Source organism: Vulpes vulpes, chromosome 11 (assembly GCF_048418805.1).
Source record: "Vulpes vulpes isolate BD-2025 chromosome 11, VulVul3, whole genome shotgun sequence".
Taxonomy (NCBI): Eukaryota; Metazoa; Chordata; class Mammalia; order Carnivora; family Canidae; genus Vulpes; species Vulpes vulpes.
This window is the reverse complement of record NC_132790.1, coordinates 17,379,620-17,404,406: the sequence shown is the minus strand read 5'-3', so window position 1 is coordinate 17,404,406 and position 24,787 is coordinate 17,379,620. Positions and strand designations below refer to the sequence as shown.

General features: G+C 40.4%; 1 protein-coding gene across 1 annotated transcript; it reads right to left on the bottom strand.

Moving 5' to 3' along the window:
* Positions 1-663: 663 nt before the first annotated feature.
* On the bottom strand, positions 664-24,406 carry NRIP3 (nuclear receptor interacting protein 3). The gene is made up of 7 exons (XM_026008291.2): positions 24,088-24,406; positions 7,935-8,096; positions 7,335-7,417; positions 4,935-5,074; positions 4,214-4,266; positions 3,962-4,056; positions 664-3,667 (listed from the first exon to the last, which is right to left on the bottom strand). Exons 1-7 carry the CDS (start codon positions 24,259-24,261, stop codon positions 3,652-3,654), a joined length of 723 nt encoding a protein of 240 aa, XP_025864076.1. The 5' UTR covers positions 24,262-24,406; the 3' UTR covers positions 664-3,651.
* Positions 24,407-24,787: the final 381 nt, after the last annotated feature.

Below are 24,787 nucleotides of genomic sequence, written 5' to 3'. Positions count from 1 at the left end.
AAAAAAACGACAGAAAATCTTTTGAGGTGGAACAGTAATATAATCTAAGTAGTAATGGAACTGTAATTCTAGATTTTGATAACCACTGTCATAGCCAAGGAATGAATGTTTCCTGTTGACTCTTTAATCATACTGTTTAAATATTATGATATTAATACTTAAAAGGTAATTTTCTATCATCTGTAAAATGCATTTATTTGAAATGTCATTTAGACAATGGCTTTAACTATATATTGAGTCTCATTCAATAAAACTTTCCCTTCCAAAACCTATCCTATTTGTTTTAACTAAATATGTCTCTTTCTAGAAGAAATATTCTCTTACACACTTCTGACCCACCATAAAAAAATGTTCTTATATACTGTTAAATCTTTAAGGGACTACCATATGCCAACCACTTTACATTTGATACTGTGTATTAAGTTACAAAACAAAGCTCTGTTTTGTAAATTACAAAACAAAGCTCAGAGAGATTCACTAATTTGCCCAAGGATATGCAGCAAGTAAGAGACTGCTGAAGGACTAGCAGCAATGGAAGAAAGGAGAACCTCAAAGACTTGTGTCCAGAGGACCCTGAGAGAAACACTGAGGCAATTAGGCTATGACTGGGCTCCTTCACTTTCCAGGGGCCCTGACGCAGAGACTTTGTCAGACAAGCACACAGAGGGTCAGATTTCACTTTATTGTTACATCAATCTCACAAATAAACCCAACACAGCCAGAAACACTGAGCAGGTAAAAGTGCCAATGTAGAGGCCTGGCAACAGAAGGAGGAAAGAATCCAGTTCATCTCCCCCATGTCTCCAGCCTGGAAAGATATTTCTATTACACAAGAGTCAGGGCAGCTGACACAATAAGCAATCCATTCCACAGACACTTTGAGCTAAAGAATAGAAAATCTTACCAGGTGGGGTCTGTGCAGGGCAAGGATATAGAAAAGTCAGAAAACATTTGTTCCTCATATAACTCAGGCATAGATATACCAAATAACAAAAACAATAGTTTTCAAACTTCCTGTATTTGAGAGGGACCTCTAATAAGGAATGAGAAGGGTACTAGTTCTATAGGATTACTCCCTGCAACTGCCGGTCTTCAGAACTCTGACCTGGAACACTTTCTTCCCATATCCTGAATCAGAGGTGCCAGAGAGAATTTTCTAGGATTCTGGGAAGAACTAACCTTACTTTTCACCTTGCCAGTCCCCACAAAGTGGATCAGGTACTCCCTCATGAATATCAAGGAGATATGGGCTATCAGAATAATCAACTTGGCAGCATTTAAAGACTAATGAAGCATAAGACTTCCCAGAGTGGTATTTAGACATTTTTAAGTATCTCTATAAAGCCTGGGGTTTAAAGCACAATTATTTGGTTAGTGAATTCAAATGATTTGACTATACTGAATGAGATTATGATACCCTAAGCTCATATCACCCCAACTATTTCTATTCCAAAACTGGAAAATCACTGGCTGATTCACAGAGGCCAGAAAGATCACTAAAGGCCACCTGATCATCTCTCTGACACCATATAATCCTGAACTCAAAGGGCCAGGATTAGTCACACCTTTCCAACACCTTAGAATTCCTGGCCTCACTTGGTCCAGACGGAATCCAAATAAGGATAAACTAGGCCAAGGAACTTCCAAGATGCCTCACTCGTGGCCAAGAGGCAAGGCTTGGAGTTTTCAACCTGGGGAAAAAGGGGTGAAGTATTTCAACTCAGTCTTAGGATAAAGAGCAGGCCAAAGTAGTGCCATGATAAGTAGAGCAGGAGAGTGGAGAGGCCTCAATGGAAAGGCACAGGCTCCCCCTCCCAGGAAAAACTGGGGTGAATTTGGAGGGGGCACTAAAGGCTGATAAGCTGGGGTCACCCCTGCTGAAGTTCAGACATGGCCTTCCCTGTTGTGTCTGTGCTTAGTTTTCCATCTTGCTTCTACTATAGAGGCTGGTAGGGAGTCTGGGGGTGACCCCAGGCTATGGTATGGTTGCTTAGCTGTTCAAATGAGGGTTACCAAGTTCCTAGGAGCTTCTATAAGTCTAAAAACATTCAAAGTTCCAAAGAGTTGTTTGATAGAGGCAGTAACTGAACACTTGACGAGATTGTTGGTGGGACCTGGCAAAATTCAAAGTGGGATCGATTAAACACTCTGGATACTACTGCTATGAGCCAAGGGTAGACTTGAAATCTCTTAAAAATATATTCACAGCTGATTATTTTTCTGACTTCTCCCTGTACCTCTACAACCAAATTGAAGGGCAGATTTCATTACAGGTATCAAACCTGACACCCCAACAAAAAAAGCTTTAAGAAACCCCTATGATCTCTAACATTTTGAGAAGGGTCAGCAGACATTGGGCAGCCAGAAAAAGTGATCCTTAACACTGTCAGCTCCTGCCCTGCTTCTTTCTTTGAAGTAGAACAAGGCTGAAGAGTTTCCCAACCCTCAGTTCCCTGTCAGGAAATTCCTTTCCTGACTTCCACCGCAGAAAGGTTTCCATAAGAGGGACTTCCCACCAAAGGAATTCTACACAGTACTTCCTTCTATTCTGGATCTGCTTGGATTTTTTTCATCTCCTTTCTCTATTCCTATCCTTATCCCAGCTACTTGAGTCCATGGCAGACAAATAACAGGCTGGGCAGAAATAGTGAATAGATCTTAGGGTATTAATGTCTAGGAGTCATCCCCAGGTTATTTACCAAAGCCTTCAATTCCATCTCAGAAAGTGATTAATGTTCTTTCATCTCTGGTTCCTTCCCTCTTCTCCCCTTCAAGAAGTTCAAGGTGAGAGGCTGTCTCATTCATTTTTGTACCCTCAGCTTTTAGGTGCCAAAATAAAGTCCTAAATATGACAATTTAGGGCAGAGACTTTTAGTGGACTTAGCACACAGGAGGGAGGGCTACCCAGATCCTCCTGGCATCCATCTCCAAAGCAGATTCCTCCCCTACCTTGCTTTTTATAAACCCTCACTTCTTCACCTTTCTCTCAAGGCCTGAAGTCAAAAGCAGCAGCATGGGAGAATGAATATAGCCTTGGCTTGTCGAGTCTGAGTTCTAGGTTCCTCTGCCACTGACTTAGTATTAACAGCTTAGAAATTCACTTGCCTCTCTGGACCTATAAATGAAGGAGCTGGAGTAGATGATCTCTCTGGGCTCTTTCAGATAAATTTATTCTTGAGAAATCAATGAATTAATTAGAAGAAATTCCAATTCTGAGACATAGGTATCTCGCACCTCTTTGAAACAGTTGAAAGGAGGTAAAGGTCAGGTTCCTGTTTATTATACGTTTTAGCTATAGGAAAAGAAGCAAGTCTATCTATGGAGAAAGAGAATCTGGCAGCCCCTATATTTGACTAATAAAAGCAAATTCCTGAAGAAGCAGAAAAGTAGGCCACAAGTGAGACCTGGCAGTGTCAAAAGGTCTATAAATTAAGTGATCAGAGGAGTAAAAAACAATGGCTATAACCAGATAAGATCTCTAAGCATGGACTAAAGTCTAGAGAGGTCTGGGTGGGAAGGAGCCCCTGGAGCTTCTATTAGAGGGAAGGACTTGGTCCACAGCAAGTTGTTACTGCATTTGGTTCAAACCCAGTTTTCTCAATCTGTCAACCTGGTATGTGTGCATACGTGCAGACATGCTGCAGTCTGTAGTTATGCTTCTGAAGTGCTGAAATGAGAAAGAAATAGAAGAAATGATACCAAATTCAAAGAAATTAGGTTGAAGGTAAGTACGATTTTAGTTTAAAAGCTACTTATTTCCCCCACCACTCTGTGAAGTATCATCACTACTTACTAGAATGTGGGCTAGAGAGTTTTATAGGGTGGTGAACTCTAGGGGTTGGGGATGGTGTACTTGTGGTAAGACTGAAGGACAAAGGAATCCAATATCCTACATGAATACCCCTCTACTTAATGACAAATGGATTTTACTGGACCTGACCTTGTCTTCAAGAGTACTTACTTGTCTTCATTCAAGGAAACTGTCTCCACAAAAGGGATTTCTTCTTTGTCTGTCTTCCCCATGATCAGCCGGTGCTTATCCAAATTTATGATGCACTAAAAACAAAGGAGAATCACTGTCAGTGATCCCACTGTCAATGGCAAAAGGACCCACTGTCTCAGAGGGTCCCACTGTCAGTGATCCCACTGTCAATGGCAAAAGGACCCCTGTCTCAGAGAGTAAGTATCAAAGAGAAAGTAGAATCAATCCTACCTTAAGGGATCGGAGAGTCTGGAGACCAAGGGATATATTTTTCTCATTGTCCTCTAAAAAAAAAATTAAGATTCAACTATTCCTATGCTGGTTTAGAAGTCAGCCTTATCACTGTTGGTTTCTATCTAATCTTCCTTCCATCCATCCATTCATCCATCCTTCCATCCATCCATCCATCCAATAAACATCTGCTGAACATCTACTATATTAAGTAATTTTCCTGTTCCCAGATCATTACGGTTAAAAGGTAATAGAGCCAAGATTCAAACATAGGACAAAACCCAGAATTTAGAGCAGTCTAGAGTAGAGTACATAAGGGAAAATATAGAAGATGATGGGAAGTTATCAAGTGATTTATGGCAAAGAAGTAAGGGGATCTTGCCCTCTATTTCCAGCAAGTGCAGGGAAAGCTCTTAGGAGCCACCTTCACTGGCACACAAAAATGTTTGTTTCTTACCCCTAACAGGTTTTGTTTTTGTTTTGTTTTGTTTTTTATATATATACTGAATCACAACTCCTTTTTCTTAGTAATTCTCAACATGTCTTGAATCTGGTACTTTGGAGAGTAAAAATTGGGACAAGTCTATAGTACAGAAAAATGGAAACCTGGGATTTTGAAGAAGTCAATATTTACAGGCATGAGATCTGATGAAGGTTTGGTGGAAATGGGGAGGGGGGTTTACAATAGGGGTCCATAGGTCTAGTTCTCAATTCTACTCACCAACCACAGCTGCTGGACAGTCCAGGCGGAGGGAGCCCAGTGTGATCACCAGGTGCTCAATCTGGCCCACTACTTTAAGATGCCGGGGTAGAGAAAGCTTTTCTCCTTCATGTTTGTGAGATCTGACATGCTCCTTGAGTCTGCACCAGAGAGGGAGATATTAGAATCCCCTTGGCAGAGGCTTCTGATGGAATCTGGCAATGTCTACCTTATGACCCCCATTTGGACTTTTCCATGAAGTTCCTGGGATTAATTTACCCAAAAAAAGTGCTAAGCAGCCTATACTTCTTGTTTCAGAACTTTGTCCTACACATGCCAGGGGATTTTTTTTTTTTTTTTAAGGAAAGATTCAGTTCCTATTCTCAAAAAGCTATGTCACTATCTGCACTGGTGAAAAATGAAAGTCAATACACTCAGAAAATCCTATTCTGCATCCTAACATCCCCACCTATATGCAAGGCAATTTAGTTAACATGTCCTTTTAATCATGTGTGGGTAAGGGAACTCAGAAAGGGCAGGGGTTTGTCCCAATTTTAGAAGATGCTTTTGTTTGGTGTCTAATTTTCTCTTTGCCTTTTCTGTTTCAGTTTATCCTCATCAGTTAGTCTTTAGCTATAAGGTTAGTGTAGGCTGGCACTTATTTGGTAAGTGGATCAAGATATTGACATTGACATCAGCAAGGAAGATCATGGAGAAAAGTCCTAATTAATTTAACTTGTCTCTGCAGGGGGGGAAGGAAAGGAACAGTATCCAGGTTTCACACAGTTATATAAGCTGATTGGAACAGCCAGCACCCAAGCTATCATGGGTTGGTGGATTAAAAACTTAATTACGGACTTTCTGTGCCAATACTTCTGCTTTACTCCATTTCCTCTCTTTTGGTGTGATAGCTCATCCAAAAGAAAAATAATTGCAGTTTTACAGATGGTTATTAATTCCTTTGGAATCATGCACGCTGCTGCCTAATTATGCACCAGGACATTATTAGTCTTTCTGGAACCATCATGTTGCACTATATCTCATCTCTTCACCACATAAGAAAGCTCAGGAATTTTTCCTACAAGAGCACTTGTGTCCTAGACTCCTCCCACCAGCCTAAATAGCAGTGTACAAAACCCAAAGAGCCAGCCTCAAAGAGTCACAGTGGTGGTGAGGGGTGAGGACAGGGTAGAAACAAGAAGGAACAGATCAGGCGGCAGAGATCACTAATTATATAAACTGAGCCTTGTTCAAGTCCTACCTAAGAGTTATGAACATCTTGAAAGCAGCTTAGAATGAACCATTACATCTACCCTAGTGATTATTTCAATACAGAGATTAAGCTAGGGAATGATTTGTTGTTCTTAGGCCTAGAAGAGTGGAAAAGGACATTGGGTTGATCCTTCTAGTTCTGAGCTAGACCCTAGAGCCCATCTGGTACTTAGAAGGGAAGAAAAGGAAGAAGACATAAAAGTACCAATTGACTGAAAAAAAGAAAGATACAAAATAGGCTTTCTCTGATGAAAAGAAGAAGAACCCAATTCTAACTGTTAAACAACCAAAGACATTTAATATATGAGGTATCTGCTGCACACCCAATCCCCCGCAGGGGCAGCAGTAATATTTGTTTTTACATGTTCTTTTAGAGAGGAAAGGCACTAAGAAACTATTAGTTGGGACGCTTGGGTGGCTCAGCGGTTGAACATCTGCTTTTGGCTCAGGGCGTGATCCTGGAGTTCCGGGATCGAGTCTCACATCGGGTTCCCTGCATGGGGCCTGCTTCTCCCTCTGCCTATATCTCTGCCTCTCTCTCTGTGTGTGTGTCTCTCATGAATAAATAAATAAAATCTTTTAAAAGAAAAAAAACTATTAATCACGGGTTAGGGTTAGGGTTAGGGTTAGGGTTAGGGTTAATCACGCCTCCAATGGCTCAGGCCCAGCAGCAATAGCCGTCCTATTCTAAGTTCTGACTGATGCTTCTTGGGGTAGGCAGTATGGCCTCCAGAAGGATCCTGAGCTAAGACGAACCATGTCCCTGCTTTTACTCATCTGAAGTATACCAACAAGACTGCTCCTTCTAATTTGTTATCTTTGCAGAGCACATATCAGGATCAGGGCTTGGCTAACAATGAGCCAAGGATCTCACATTCTCTCATTCCAGAGCCCAGAGGTCTTTGTTCAGAACTTAATAGGTGGGAGTTAATGGAAAACCTAATACTTTCCTGATTCCCTGATTTCTCCCAGGTGCCTAAAAACCTACCATCCCCTCCCCAACTAAGGACTAATTCCAGCTGATATGTGAACTCTACATACTTCTCTTGGAGCTTTGTTAGAGACTCTCACCATCTCTAACCTCAAAAATAGATCCAGACAAAGAATGCATTAGCTTCTGACTCTCACCTAGCACAAGTGGCTACTTACCCCAGTCTATCCACACAGGCTGAAGAGATGAGATTATATTGACAGCCTGTGTCAACCAAGGCTTTCACATCCTTTCCAGCACACTGTGGAAAGAAACATAATGTTCAGCAGGAGCCAGAGAAGCAAAAGAGAAGGGAGCAAGCAGCAGATGTCATATGAAAAGGCTGGGCTGTGAGAGCATCTCACAATTATGGGTTGATAATGTCTCATCTTTAAACACTACTGAGTCTCCTTTTAGGAGCCTTTCTCCTGCTGAATCTAGAGTGGACAGAGGATTCCAAAGGACTTTGGCTGTTTAATTCTATATACCAAGTAGCTCTTAATCATGTGTGCATGTGTGTGCATGTGTGTGTGTGTGTGTGTGTGTGTGTGTGTATCAAACATCCTTTTGCAAATCTGATGAAAGCTTTGGTCCTTTTTCCCATAAAAGTGTACATGCATAAAAATATTACATATACTTCCTGTAAAACTCACTTACGAATTCTATGATAAGACCCATGTTCTATATACTTTGGAGGAGAGAGCCCCACTATGGGAATCACAGTGGGCACAAATCCTACTTTCCAGAAAACCCTGGAAAAACTATTCTCAGAACATTACCTGGCAAGAAACCAAAATCATGTCATCATCATCAGACTTCTTTAGTCCCTCAGACTTAGCCTGATTCAGTTTGTTGGTCTTGGAGGCCCAAGGCACACGACTGCTTCGAAGTTTAGACAGGTTGGTTTCCATGAGGCGCCTCTGCAGAATGTTATGAGGTTGCTTGAGGAATAGAAATCAGAAGATTCTTAGTGACAAGTCATTTCCCCTTTTTCCCATTGTTCCCCAGGTACCACAGAAATAATGAAGAAGCCTCACATAACTGAGCTCTACCTTTGCTTTTTATTTATTCTTACTTTAAGCAGAGACTTCATTGGAATTACCAGAGCAGGTACTATAAATGAATTTGTAGTAGGCTGCCCTGAATGAATGAAAGAGCAAGGTGGGACACTGGAAAATGTGGTTAGGGACAGTGAATATAGCTAAAGAGAACTGAGGAACCCTTGGGATTTGGATTACCTTGACCTGCTATCTCTCCTCCTCTTACAAGGGCATTTCAGAAGAAAAATGACCCTGTGAAATAAATGTATCCTCCCAGGTTACTTACAGAAGTGGCAGTTCATTCTCACAGACCAAAGAAACCTACACAGTACTGGCTATCAGAAGCTCTGCCCACTTCTATTTCAAGTCTCACTCCCTTACAGTCTCATCTTTTGGACCTAGTCTGCATATACCTTGGTGGCCTGACTCTCCTGTGGACTGAGTAACCCATGGGGTGGCTGGGGTGGGAAGAGAGGAATTCATACCTGCTGAGCAATCCTCTCAGGAGACACACTTTGGAACCTGAAGAACCCACAGGAATAATCCTTCCTAACATCCTCTGGACCTCAAGAAGCATAATGCAACTCTTTTTTTAAACATTTTTTTTTAAATCTTTATTTATTTATGATAGTCACAGAGAGAGAGAGAGAGGCAGAGACACAGGCAGAGGGAGAAGCAGGCTCCATGCACCGGGAGCCCGACGTGGGATTCGATCCCGGGTCTCCAGGATCGCGCCCTGGGCCAAAGGCAGGCGCCAAACCGCTGCGCCACCCAGGGATCCCGCATAATGCAACTCTTATTATCCATTCTTCCTCTCTCCAGTGGGCCAAAAAGTGGGAATATAAAAAGGTCAGAGACTGACCAAGAAACAGGAGGCTTAATTAGATTTTAAATCTATGCCAGGATACCTAATGTTAGGAGGCAGAATGAAGAATGTAAACTCAAGTCTGCTCTTTGACAGAACTTAGGAGAGTTCATAGGGCAAGCCATATCCATGCTCTGCTCTTTCTATGCAAAGTGGCTTCTAGAAAATATAAGTTACTTCATGATAAGGACTTATTTGACCTGAGGAATTTCTATACAGAAGCATCTTATTCTCAATTTACAGTAATACTTAAAATCTCTCAAAGAAAAGACTCCAAGTTTCTATGTAACACATACCAGATGCCTCTTAATTTTAGAGTTGGGGGGGCGAAAATCACTCTTAGAAGTTCAGAGCCTAGAATTTTCCTAGGAAAGAGGCAGAACTAGTTAAGGTCTTCATTATCTACCACCTTACAATTTCTGAGGCAGATTGGAGTCAGAGCCATGACTCACTGTAACCCTGGTGAGGTGAAGAAATGGATTCCCAAAATACACAGATTCTTGGCAAAGCAGATTCTAAATTAGTATCCTTGGGAAAGGGGAGAGAGAGAGGCACTTAAAAGAAAATGAGAGCTTCTTAACTTGATAAGGAGCTAGAGGAAGTGCTAACTCTGTCAGATTTCCTGGGAGAATGCTTTGCTCCTCAAAAGAAACAGAAATTCTTCATTCTTATCTCCCTTACTAATAATAAGCCTGGATTCCTAGCTCAAGTCATATTAAAGCAGGGTGTTTGCTCCTGTCAAGGCCATACTCAGCAGAACCAACTGAATTTGTAGAACTGTAAGCTGAATTTGTAGAACTGTAAATTGGAAGGGACTTCAAAAACAAATAAATAAAAGCCCTCTTCACTGAAAATTTGGATTTTCCTTCTATATCAGTCTTGCTGAAATGGCTTTACCTCACTACTCTTAATCTTTCAAAAGAGTCTAATCATCACTGGACAGATGAGGCACATGAGGAAAAATCTGAAATTGTTTTCCTTGAAGTCATCTCCCTTCTGAATTTTCCTCCTTCTCTACTGAACCCCTCCTTGGGCTATAAAACATACTCAAAGAAAATACAAAAATATATTGGGGAAAAAAAACTCCACATAACCTCAGACCTTGCCTCCTCAACTCTTCAGCCTGCTCTAATCACATCCTTGTCTTAAATGGTCTATTTTTTTAAAAAGCCAAAAACTTCCTGATATCCTGTATTTTCTTCATTGAGATTACTTCTGATCCCACAACATCAATAAAAATCTAATTTCCAAATCTGGTAGCTATTTTTCAGCCTTCATTTTCCTTGACCTCTAGGGCATTTGACCCTGCTGACAATTCCTTTATTTGCTCTTTTCTTTAGTAACCAAAAAAGTTTCAAACACAATACATGCTCAGTGAAAGGATTCAAATATCACTGAAGTATACAAAATCAAAAGGGAAAGCTTCCCAACTTCTCAACCTTTTTTCAGTCCCACTCCCTACAAATAACCACCATTAAATTTAGAAGTATATCCTTCCAAAAATATTAGTATATTTATAAACATACACAAAAATAGAATCATACTATAACACTGTTCCAAAACTTTCTATTTTTGTTTAATATATGAAAGACATTTTTCTATGTCAGTACATAAAATTCTTTGTTTATTTTCACAAGTAAAAGTATTCATAGTATAGTTCAGGAGCTGAAAATTCACAGCCAATAAACCCATATGAACCCCAGAATATTTTTCTTTGGTCATTTTATTATGCCTACATGTTTTAAATGACAGTGTAACTGCATATTTACCTCTTCTCCCAACCAAAATTTCACTAAAATCATGGTCAAGGAATAAGAAAGGCCTAAACATAGAAGAACAAAAGAACAATAAAGGGAACAACAATAACAAAAAAAGGAGAGACCAAATTTTGGAATCTGAGCAGAAAGAAAAATGGTAACTGACCTAAGAGTAAAGAAAGCTAAGTACTTCATACCATTCTACTTCACACTATGCTAGAGCAGTAAAGACTGCCAGTTGTTCACCAAAATCCATGTTCTCCTATTCTTTTTGTATTCTAGATTTTTAGACTATGTTTCCCAGCCTTCTTTACAGTTAGGCATGGCCAGAGGTCTGAGTTGTAACAAACAGAATAAGAGGAGAAGTGATATATATCACTTCTAGACCTGTCCCATAAAAATGTTCTGTGCACACTCCATTCTTTTCCTCTTCCGACTGGTTAGAATGGAGATGAGCTTTAGGGTAACCTTCTTGGAGGTCACATGTTGAAGACAGAAGAGCCATTGTCAGCCTAGGTCCCTAAGTGACTACATGAAAGAGGGCTGTCTCGCTGTTACTTAAGAAAAAACTATTATGTTTGAGCTATTATATTTTTTGGGGTCTAGCTACAAAAGTAGTTTTCCTATTCAAACTAAAACTCTGAAAAGGCTAAGAAGTTAGAGGTATTAGAACCTCTACAGTTAAAGGATGGGAAATAGATTATTATAAAGCCTGCATAAAACTCCCACTTGACCCAGACAACTGGGAAGTATGCCAAAAGTATTCTTTTTGAAATAGTAAATCAAAAGACTCTGGTTGGTTAATAGTTTGTCTAAGCTTAGAAATTATGTACGTTGATTTCTAGAACAGCTAACAGTGAGGATGGAGTGCCACACTAATCAAGAGCTGAAGGATATGGGTTTAAAGATCGAAAAAACCCACACAGAGCCTCATATAGTGAACGAAAAAAGATCCACAACAAGATTTCACATCACTCTGAATTTCTGGAATATTATCAGTGGCACAGATTCCAAAAGTTCCCAAAGAGAAAAAGATGATGCAAATACAAAGGATTAGGAATCAGAATGGCATAGGACAATTTAATGGTAATAATGGAAGCTAAAAGACAATGAAATAATACTTTTTAAAAATCTGACAGTGCATAATTTCTTAACCTAGCCAAACTGTAAATCAAGACTCAGGAAAGTTATTTCCCATGCATCCTCAAAAAGCTACTGAAGGATATGCTATGCTGAAGTGAGGGAATACAATGAACAAAGAAAAAATCATAGGGTCCAAGAATAAAGGATTCAATAGAGAGGAGAGGTAAAGGACATTTTGATATTGGCACTGAAAGAAAAGTCTAGAATATAGGATGTGTAGCAGACCTTGAGAGCAACCAGTCCAAAATGAAAATGGAGGATGGAGGGCTCCAGGAAGGATGTCTCCATTGAAAAGGAGATGGACCTGCTAGATCATCTACAGTTGTAAGGTTATCGGGGGGAGACTTAAGTTTTACATAGAAAATAACTAGGCAATTATTAATTTAAAGAAAAATAAATATTTGTATAAGAAAGGAAACAGAGTACATTATTTGACCCAGCTGTGAATAATATGAACATAGTCATAACAACGTTAGCAGTAAATGCTGATTGGACCCCAAACAGTTACTTAACAGAATATTAGTATAATCGGAGAGAGGACATGATAAAGAGGTATAAGAGAATTAAACCCTTACCTATCATAGTAGAAAATCAATAGATAATGGTAAAATCTGTAAGTCAAGAAATAGTAGTATCACCATTTACCTAGAATATATGGAGATCCCAAGCAAAAGGAATAGTCTAATTTTTTTAAAGTTTTAAATTATATACATGTATTTTAAAAAAAAAATTTTTTTTAATTTTTTATTTATTTATGATAGTCACAGAGAGAGAGAGAGAGGCAGAGACACAGGCGGAGGGAGAAGCAGGCTCCATGCACCGGGAGCCTGATGTGGGATTCGATCCCGGGTCTCCAGGATCGCGCCCTGGGCCAAAGGCAGGCGCCAAACCGCTGCGCCACCCAGGGATCCCCTATACATGTATTTTTTAATAAAAATAAACATTAAATGAAAATATATACCTCATACATTAGGAAAGTATTCAGCCACAAGAAAAGCCAACTTAAAATGGCTTAAATGAAAGTGTATTTTTTTCTTATATAACAAGAAGCCTGGAGGTAGGCAGATGCTGGCAATAATTCAGTAGTTTAACAATTTCAGGGCTACTGTCTCTGTACTCCCCTCATGGTCATATAATGAATGCCCCAGCTCCAGGTATTATTACATCAACATCTGAGGAAGGAGGAAGGGACTATGAGCCATCTATCCCTTTTATCAGGAAAACAAAAGCTTTCCCAAAAATTCCTCAGTATTTTCCCTATATCCTTCTTGGTCAGAATTAGCATGGCCAGTCTTAACTAAAAGAGAGGTTGGGAGAGAATTCAGCTTTTCTAATCTCTAGAGAGAAGTCAGGCAGGTACAAAAGTGCTGAAAATGGCTGATGATTTAACTATCTAATAGTGTCAGCCAAATTGTGGAAAGACCAAAGTGTGTGTGTGTGTGTGTGTGATTGTGTGTGTGTATACAATGTAACCTAGGCAGGTATAATGTAAGGACATCCTATAGCCACCTTGGCACCGGTTTTCTTACATCTGATCTACTTTCTGCATTTTGTTTTATTTTTTTCTTTTCAAGTTTTTATTTAAATTCTAGTTACTTAACATATATAGTAAAATTGATTTCAGGTGTAGAATTTAGTGATTCATCACTTACATGTAACACCCAGTGTTCATCACAACAGATGCCCTCCTTAATTCCCATCACCCATTTAGCTCACTACTTTCTGCATTTTATTTTATTTTTTTTAAAGATTTTATTTATTTATTCATGAGAGAGAGAGAGAGAGAGAGAGGCAGAGACACAGGCAGAGGGAGAAACAGGCTCCATGCAGGAAGCCCGATGTGGGACTCAATCCTGGGTCTCCAGAATCAGGCCCTGGGTCGGTGCTAAACCACTGAGCCACCAGGGCTGCCCCTACTTTCTGCATTTTAAAGCACATCCTCTACAGACATCTGAGTTTGAAGTACAAATGTACCCCAATTTAACTATTTAACTACTAATAGACATTTAGATTGTTTCCACATGTCTACTATTAGAAAGAATGCTACAATAAAACTAACTCAACACTCCATTTTTCTTGACATTCTCTTCCACTGGCTTCTAAAATCACCTTTCTGTCTATTCACCATCTCTTTTACTGGTTCCTTTGCCTCTGCTCATTTCTTAAATCATCACTCTGTCTTTGGTCCTTTTCTCGTTGTACATATCCTTTCAAGGAAACCTTATCTACTTTCATTGCATAAATTACTATCTTTATGATGATGACTCTATCTTATGCCCAGACCTCACTTTTGAGTTTTAGAGACACATAGTTCCAATTGCCACTTTGAACTTTCTACTTAGATATTCTACAGGTACTTTCAAACTTAACTTGTCCCACTGATCTCACAAAACCTGCAATTCCTCCCTTATTCCCCATCTTGGTGAGTGAAACTATGCCTCTTTAACACCTTATATTTCTCTCTCCATTTCTACTGTTATTGCTAAATTCAAGCAATCTCCTAAAAGATACCTTCATGGTCTCCTTACCCTACAGTGATTCTCTTGCCAGCTATATTGAACACAAAATCTTCAATTTAACATTTAAGATATTCCACTAAATACCACTCATCCTCCTTCCCAATCTTATCTGTATCCCTCCATGAAGACTTTCTACCTTCAGCAAAATGACCAGTTGTCACATACTGCCTTGGGCAAATCACTAATCTTGCCAGGTATTACTTTCTCAAACTTTGCTTTCTTTATCAGTAATAAAATAAGTTTGAGCTCCAAAATCCTATTCACTTTTAACATTCTGTATCATTCCCTTTCCACCAACTTGTAAAATGTCACCACCACACACCCATTCATTCTTGTTTCTTCTAAAATGTAACTGGAATTGATCTACTTCTCCCCATCTTTACCTCCAGTCTGATTAAAGCCACCATCATGTTTTTCTTTTATACTGACAGAAAAGTTTCAAAGTTTGTTAGACCTTAAAAATCCAATGTAACTTCAGTTGTCCTCATCCTCTAAGTTTTATTTTAAATAATGTAATTTTTTTAAAAATTGAGGACTAATTACATTATACACAGATTAAAGGTATATGACATGATTTCATATTTATATATACTGCAAAATGTTTACCACAATAAGTCTAGTTAACATCTATAACCCTACATCATTACAATTTTTTTCTTTTTTCTTACAATGAGGACTTTTAAAATCTACCCTCTTAGTGACTTTCAAACATGTACCATTTGTACCATTTGACCACCTTCATCTACTAGGCCCCCTGCCCTCCAGCAACCACCAATCTGTTCTTGGTATCTATGAACTTGGTTGTTGTTTGTTTTGTTTATTAGATTCCACATATAAGTGAGATCATATGGTATTTGCCTTTGTCTGACTTATTTCACTTAGCATAATACCCTCATGGTCATCCATGTTGTCACATATGGCAAGATTTAATTATTTTTTATGGCTGAATATTATATATATTCATATTCATGAATATGAATATATATAATATATATATCACATTTTCTTTGTCCATTCATCTACAGATGGACACCAAGGTTGCCTTCATATGTATATATTTCTTGGCTCATCATTCCTTATCTGACCTGCAAAAAAATTCCTAACTTGCCTTCTGCCTCTTCTTTCACCCTTCTCCAATTCATTCCCTACATAACAATTAGGGTGAGTTTTTAAAAATATAGATTAGGTAACACATTTCCTTACTAAAAACCCTTCAATGGCTTCCTATTTTTCTTTGGACAAAATTCAAACTTTTTACCATGGTCTATATGGTTCTACATCATCTGATCCCTATCAATTTCTGCAACCTGCATCTATATAACATATACATGCCACACTCCCTTTACTCATCCACACCTCCTTGCTCAAAAACTCTTTCCCATTCCAATGCTTTGCACTTGCTATTCCCTCTGTCTGAAATGTTCTCCCACTAACATTTCAAATAGTTAGCTTGCTCTCAACATGAGTCTCAGCTCAAATGTCAATTCATCAAAGATATCCTTCCTCCCTGCCTGTACTATTTGAAGTGAGTACCGCACTACTTTAATTATTAACATATCCCACTATTTCTTTCATAATAATTATAAGTTATTTTGCTTACTTATGTGTTTACTATTTCATTCCTCCACTATCCATTGTTAATTCCACAAGGGCAGTGACCTTAATTGTCTTGATCACAGCTATATCCTTAGCTCTTGATATAATATGGAACGAACAAATCCCTACTCTTTACTTCTTCAAAAAGCCTTTCTTGATTAGTATCACCTAGTTCTTTCTTTCAGAATCCCTTTAATACTTACACATTATGCAATTTGTACTACTTACTTTCCCACTCCTTGACTATTGCTTTGTAAATTTACTTAAGTGGTTTATTTTTATGTTTATTGAAATACTAGCTTTCCAAGAATTGTCTTCTACTTTCCTGATGTCCTTCAAAATACATGTTAGTAATTAGCTAGAAAGTACTACAGGCTCTCTGGTAATCTTTTGGACATACTTCTCAAGTCATCCTCCTCAAAGGGATCTTGCTTTATGCTTTACCTCAACAAAGTAACTAGTAACCTCAGCAGTCCCTAGTTCTCTACTGTTGCTGATATGTATAAACCCTAATAAGGGTTTAGGCATCTAAAATTTAGCAAGCTCAAATGTGCTGCCTTCATTATCATCAGGAGCTTCTTGAAGGAAATGGGTTCTGTGGGCAGTGCTGTATTCTGGGTAGAAACAGTTGAGTTTCCTCAATCTGGCACCCAATATGCTTAGAAATATCCCTTCTAATCAGGCTGTAGAGTGGGAAGAAAAGTGAGGTGAGAGGAAGTAGATTATACTGTGAGAATGCCACAAAATCATGATTTGAGCAAGAATTTCCAAGGCCTGTTTCTCAATCCCTTTACCTGTGCCACACTGAACCTAGACAGGATCAAACTAATGGAATTTCGTGGTCAAGAGAATAGACCAGACTGGAAAATAGGGAAATGACATAAGTTTACCTTCCTTGTAGCATTTACTCCCAGAGGAGAAATCTAGGTTTCTAGCTAGCAATAGAATAACAACTAGAACCACTTTGAAATAGGGGTTAGCAAATATAGTCCACTAGCCAAATCCAGCCTGATGTCTATTTTTAGAAATAAAGGTTTACTGAAACACAATGAACCCCACTCATTTACTGTCTATGGCTGCTTTTGCACTACAATAGCAGAGTCAAGTACTTGAAAACGGAGACTGTTTGGACTGAAAAGCTGAAAATAGTTACTATCTGGTCCTTTACAGAAAAAGTTTGCCAATCCTTGCTTAGAGTAGTGTTTAAAATATATGCTTTACTGAATTAGACCTAGAAATACAGAGAAGAAACTGATGGTTGCCAGGGGGAGGGATTGGGAGGGGTGAGCAAAATGGGTGAAGGGAAATGGGAGATACAGGCTCCCAGTTATGGAAGAAATATGTCATGGGAACAAAAAGCAAAAAAAAATGATATTGTAATAAAAATGATATTGTAATAGTGTTATATGGTGACAGATGGTAGCTACACTTGTGGTGAGCATAGCATAACCTATAGAGAAGCTTAATCACTGTGTTGTACTCCTGATACCAATGTAACAATAGTGTCAACTATGTTCATAAAAATTTTTAATTAAAAAAATAAAAATAAAACTGTTGAGAGAAAAACTCCACCAACCTCAAAATATGTACCTGCCAAATTATCCTTCAAAAGTGAGAAAGACTGTCTCAGAAAAAACAAGAATTGAGGAAATTTGTTGCTAGTGATGTGCCTTGCAAGAAATATTAGAGTTTTTAGAGAGAAGGAAAATGATATGTCAGAAACTTGGATCTCTATAAAGACAGGAAGTCTTTATGGAGACTGTTAAAGCAATAACTAAAATAAAACCTTTCCTTTTTCTTATTCTTGATTAATGTAACAGACAATAGTTTTTTTTCAAAATGATAATAGCAACAATATATTTGATTACATATGCTTTTATATAGTATATGCTGATATGCTCTTATGCATAGGTGAAATGAGATTAGTAACAGCAATGATACAAGAGATGGGAGAAAAGAATTAGGATTATTTTGTTATTATAAATTGTTGAGGAAGATCATGGAAAAGACATGACTACTGGTTGACCCATGAATTGGGACTGTACCATCCAAGGCTCTTATCCCTACCCCTGTCCTTGGAATGTGAATTCCATTTGCCTTTCCCACTCCTAGAGGTTGCTCCAAGAATACAGCCTTGAGATAGTAATATGGTGTTGAGAACACCTGCAGGTATGCGTACATGAACTTAGTCAAGGCCTTCCAACAAGCTTTTAATATTTGATAGGCAGGTACAGGGATCTAGTCATCTTAGTGCTGCCTAAGACAAGCCTCGTATGTAAGTTCCTTTTGCTCATTAAACCTGCCACCTACCAAGAAAATAAAATATAAATAAATAATAAAATATATGCTTTAGAGTCAGGCAAAACTGAGTTCAAGTTAGTAAGAACTTTGTAGGGCATCTGTGTAGATTAAATGAGATGTCCACATGGAGCATTTAACACTGTGTCAGGTATAGAGTAAGCACTCAAATGTTGGTAAGTGTATGTTTGTGAATATATGTATTTAAAATTCTCACGCTCAGCCTAAAATTGAAGCTGATTACCATTCACCTATTTTTTCCCTAAAAGGGCATGAAATCATCCTATTCTAGTTTAGTCCTTATTTAAAGTTTATAGATAAACATGGACTCCTGATTGACTCTCATTTCAAGTCTAATATATACGTCTATCAGATCTTGAAAATCTAAGAGCACCAATACCTGTGCCTTCTCTTCTTTATTAGTTGAATATAATGTGACCCATTCTACCCCATAGGAATACAGACAGGTTGTATTTGGGTTTACAGCTGCTCAAAAACATATGAGGATCTATTTAAGGTAGTCTGTCATATTGCCCTAGACCTTCTGTGTGACCAAAGACCTGTTATTTCAAAGAGAAGAGCCTTACTCCTGGTTGTTATCTGCTTTGTAGATTGGTCTGAGGCAGTGGTTTCACAGGTACCCATGCAACTGGGTAGATTGGATAGACTGGATTTTTGTTAGGAAGGATCCACACATAGGCAGAGATTCAACCAGATAAACTGTAAAGTTCTTACTCTGAAGTTCTATAGGGCACACTCTGGCAGCAGCCTCTTCTCCATAACATCTAATAGTCAGTTGACTCACCTTGAAATGATGACACTGTAATCAAATATTGATCTCTATCACTATAGTCACATCAGGCCAGAGTAATCACTTCTTCCACTGAACTCCTTTGGTGCTTATTGACTGTTGACTGTAACACCTTGACAACTAACATAGGCTTCCTGGTGGTGTTATTTATCTCCTTGTGGAACTCTCTTCTTGATTAACTAAGATAATCCCAACTTAACTCATTCAAAAATTCTTGATTCTTATTCCTTATCCCTAGTCTGCCCTTCCTGTAGTCTTACCCATTTTAGTAAATGACAACTTTATTCTTCCAGTTGCTAGGTCAAAAACCTTAAGGTCATTTCTAACTACTCTTTCTTCCAGACCCTTAATCCAGTCTAGCAACTAAACTTGTCAGCTTTACCTTCAAAATATATCCAGGACCTGATCTGTCCTTGTCCCGTTCACTGCTATCACACCGCTCTGAGCCACCTTCATCTTTCACCTGAATTACCATAAAACAGCTTCCTAATCAGTCTTCTTGCTTCTACTCCTGCCCTTCTTTAGCCTAATCCACAGAGTAGTCTGAGTGATCCTTTTAAAAAATAAGTCATGTCATGTTACCCCTCTGCACAAAGTCTTCTACTAGTTTCCCATAACAGATTAAAGGCCAAATATCTGTACAATGACCTATCAGGTCCTGAGTAGTCTGGCCTCCCACTAGTTCTCTGATATTATCTCCTATCACCCTCCCACTTGCTCATTTTGCTCTGGTCACAATGACCCTCTTACAGTTTTTCAATCACCTCAAACACACTGACACTTCAGGCCTTTACACTTTCTGTTCCTTTTGCCTAAAACATTCTTTCCCAAGGTATTTTGGTCTGATTTACTTCAGTATGTCCTAAAATGTAATCTTATCAGAGAGGCCTTCCCTGACCACCTTATATAAAGTACAAGGTTCCACTTCACACTACACTGGCCATTGTGATCTCTATTTCTGTTACCCTGGTTCAACCTCTCCACAGCACCTATTGCTACTTGATATATTATGTATTTACTTGTTTTTATTTTCTGCCTTCTTCCCTCACAACAATACAAGTTCCATTAGGACAGAAACTTCATTTTGGTTCACTATCATATCTTTAATGCCTAGAGTACTGACTGACATGTAATAAGTGCTCAATAAATATTCGTGGAATTAATTAATTAATCTATCCTGCTCTTCCCCTAATCTATATAAACTTTTTGTAGAAAGAAACTTTACTATATCTTCTTTGTGATCTGTGCACCTAGCACTATGTCCTGAACACAATAAGTGTTCAAATAATGTTTCCTATAATGAAGATACAATCTTGGCTCTGGAAATCTTCAGTTTGCCCCAGATCCTGGTACTATATTGGTATTTCATGGTCTTCTAAAGCTCCAAAGTTCTCTGATTCAAATCCTGTAGCATTATGGCTTGTGGCATTCTGAACAGGTAGATCAGATATTCAGAATATGTGGCTAGTCATATCATGGTCAGTTTCCTTTGCTGTGTTCCACTATCCTTGCTCCAGCCTCCATTTCTAATTCTAGTGAGTTTTTCTAAAGCATTTGGCTATAAGCAGAATTAATCATAAATAGGAAAGAAAAACACTCTCCCTATTGCTGGACAACTAAGGATATGGCCTGATGGGTCACTAATATTATCAGTTAGGAAAGACAGCATATATTACCCCATGACAGAACTGATGTTTTATTTGTTTGTTTGTTTGTTTTGGGTGGGACTGTTTTAAAAATTAAGAAGTCCTTACCACAATGAAAAGAACACTTACGAAACTGGTAGCTAAGACAAAAGAAATTACAAAAAGCAAAACTCCAAAAGCAGAGATTTTTTTCCTCTAGCTTCATCAACTGTTAAAAAAATAATAAATCACATAAAATATTACTCATATCTCTGATTTTTGATTCTTAATCTCATACAGAAACAAACCATCACAAAATAAAATGATCAACAAAATAAGATAATCAGACATAAGAAATAAGATTAATATCCACACTAGACTTTGTAGCAGCTAACTACACACAAACAGGAATAAGACAAAGACACTTCCCTGGGGCCAAGAGAAGACCACATCTGATTGCCCATGGGTGCTCTCTGCAAATCTAAAATAAAGTTGGCCGGCTAGTATCAAATAGTGAATGGTGAATCAAATAGTGAAACAGCATGGTAAAAGGTAGATAATTCATAGAACCAGGAATACAATTCTAATATAGGTCACTAGAGTGAGGAAAACAACCCAGTCTCCTCACTGGCATAAACCCCAGACTCAATTAAAACTAATTTGTCTTTCCTTTATTTCTGTACATTAACAACAACCACAAACACCTAATTTGTCCTTTCCCCCCTATCTCTCTCTAATTCTATCCCCTCCTTTTTCTTGTTCCTCTTCCATTTAGTTTGTACTATAGACCTATTCAATCAGTTTGGGCATCCTCAGAAATTCACTTAGGTGAGAGGTAACTGATCCAACACTGGTCTATACTACCAGATGTATCCATAAAGTGAAGCAATAGGGTACTTATTAGGTTATTTCTTAGATTGTACTGAGGCAGCAACATCAGTTCTAAGAGAGCTTAATCATGCTACCTCACCCCAGTGCACACAGCTTTCCTTTCCCTACCTCAATCTGCCTTGGTTTCTGTGACCTGTTCTAGCTCTTCTGTGCAATCATTTGCACATTAAGGTGTGAGAACAGTGAGAGAGGGATATCAAGTTCATGGCAATGGTGGCAATGGAGGTGGGAAGAGAGAAAGTGTGAACCCTAATTCAGGGTGTCACAGTAAACTGCAGTGCATCATATCCATGGCAATAACTTGCTTCTTAAGGATGTTTCCTCCTTCCAGCCTACTGCCTATGTTTTATGCTATCAGCTCCTTTGTGGCTCAACTGACACAGACTGGAGTCAGAAAAGCAGATGGAATTCTTCCTACACAGGATGAAGTAATACACAGAATGCTAAGCAGAAGGATGGAGTGGTAGTTCCTCAGGGCCAGGGAACTCTGACAGCCCAGGATAACCAAATGTCAATCATTTCTTAAATCCAGCATAAGGGGAAGAAAAACATTCCAGATTTTACTTCTTTTTCTAAATATTCTCTCTTTATTTGTTCCTGAGGCTTCTAGGAATTAGGATTATTTTGGCCTGAAGGTAAGAAGACTTAGACCTGGTTTGCTAAATGAATCTACACTCCTTTAATTGAAAGAAGGAAAGAAAGAGAGTTATCTCTTTTCTTGGAATACATTTCAGTCACTCACCACTCAGAGTGAGCATAAATTATATTGACTATCCTGTGGCTTTTACAGAAAAACTACCTTTGAAAAAAACAGACCAAAATAACTGGGTAGCCATCCCCTGCTCAAAAACAACTGAAATTATTTTTGTCACAATGGGTGAGGGCAAATCTGATATTAGTATCTCTGTGTTATTAGAGATACTAAGAAAAGAAGGCAGCAGATTCAGAAGTTCTCCCTTCCATAGTCATCTGGGGCTTGAAATGGCAATTTCAGTGAACCAGGCCAACACTCTTCCTTTCCTGCCAAATTAAATATTCCCAAATCTCAAAAAGTACTGAAAAAGTTATACAGAGCACCTACCTCATTTAAAAGACAATTAATGCTTCACAAGTTACTGCCCAGATGAATAAATTGATTGTGAAATTCAAGAAAACAAGTAAACCACAAGAAAACACCAGATAGGGGCACCTGCGTAGCTCAGGTGGTTCAGCAGCTAGCTGCCCCTTGATTTTTGGCTCAGGTCATGATCTCAGTGTCCTGGAATCTAGTCTGTATTGAGCTCCACGCTCAGCAGGGAGTCTGGGTGAGGATTCTCTCTCTCCCTCTGCCCTCCCCCACCCCCTACCCCCCACTTGTGCGTGTGCGCATGCCTATACTCGCTCTCTCTCTAGCAAATAAATAAATCTAAAAAGAAAAGAAAACTCCAGATAAAACCACAAAGTTAAACATATATTTGGCCCAGTACCACTACAGTGACTGAAGGATGAGAGTCAAATACAGTTCTTTAAACTAGTAACCCTGAATCATTCATCCCCTTTCTTGGAGAGGACAGCATAGTGTTTGCATCCAGACCTCGAGCCCTGGAGTTTCTCCTTCTTAAGGCGAACCCTCAAGAAACCTGCAAGAAAAAAAAGCCTGCGCCAGCTTCAGCTCTAGCTCCAGACGTTAGCTGGTCAGTGAGATGGAGCAGCCTGGCTTCCTCTCTCTAGCCACTCTATGTGGGTAGGAATAAGAGTAGGGGGAGAGATGAGATAAAGAAATATTTGGGGTTCAAGAAACCTCCTTCACATTCGACCCTTTTTCTGCCCCCCCCCCGCCCCCCAGGATGGAAGGTTAAGATAGATAAGCCCAAAAATCAAACGGAGTAGATTTTGCATAGGGGGGAATGGATTTAACAAAATCATCTGGGTATGGTGACTGCCAAGAAACCCCCCCTTTTCCCACACCCATTAGGAGTCACCTCTGTCTGGGTCACCGGACCCGCCAGGCAGCCCAGCCAAGCGAGGCTCAATCATGCAATCAAATTCAGAACTACGAGGAAGAATAACGGGAAGGAAAGCGACCAGAGGGCCGGAAGGCAGGACAGGGTCTGCTACACAAGAAGGGAGAGGCACGAAGGGGAGAGGCAGAGCGCAAGGCAGCGAGAGCCGGTAGAGCTACGACGGAATCCGAGGGAAAGTGAAGCAAGGAGATGCTGGGCGGAGGGGAATCCGAACAGGAATAGCGAGGCAGCGGGCAGCGGCGGAGGGGGCGGGCGCGGGCGCGGGGGCCCGGCCGGTGACTCAGTGAAAGCGGCCGAGGGCGGGCCCGGGGAGACCGCACGGCGCGAAGGTGACCGGCCGCCGCGCGCGGGCCTCCCGAGAGGGGCGCGGCCGCGGGGGCTCACCGTGTCCTTGGACGAGCCCAGCTTCTTGAGGCCGTCCAAGGGCAGCAGGTCGGCGGAGTCCTTATGAATGAACTGCACGGCCTGTTTCATCCGGCGCTGCTGCCGCAGCGACGCCGCCTCCCGCATGTCCGAATCCTTGCGGCCGCCCTCGCTGAGGAGCCCTGAGTAGAACATCGCTGAGGCGCCCGCGGCCCAGCGACCCCGGTCGCTCCCCGCTCCCCAGCCGCCTCAGCCTCGAGCTCCTCCGGCGCCGCGAGAGCCGCGCGCCGAGCATTTTATAGCCGAGCGTGACGTCACGGGGAGCAGCCAGTGCGCGCGCGGAGGGGCGGGGCCAGCACAGCGGGGGCCCCCCCCCCCCCCCCCCCCGCAGCGCGCCGCTCTCCCGCGGCCCGGGCGGACCGGGCTCTCCGCGCCACGTCGGTGAAGGGAAGGGCCCGCGAGGGGCGACGCGGGCCGGACCGACTCAGAGCGCCGAGGGCCGACCAGGGCCGCTTTACCCAGCCTCCCTCCCCCGCTGTGGGTGCCCCACATCCCCTGGAGCGGGATAGGGTGTTGGGGGCCCCACGGTGGGGCGGCCTCCCCCACGCCCGCCGCGCCGCTCCCGACTCGGGCTCACCTGGCCACGCCGTGGCCGACCCGGGGATCACCGCCAGCTGAGCCATGCCCCAAATCCTTCCCTCCGCGCCCTCCGGGAGTCCGG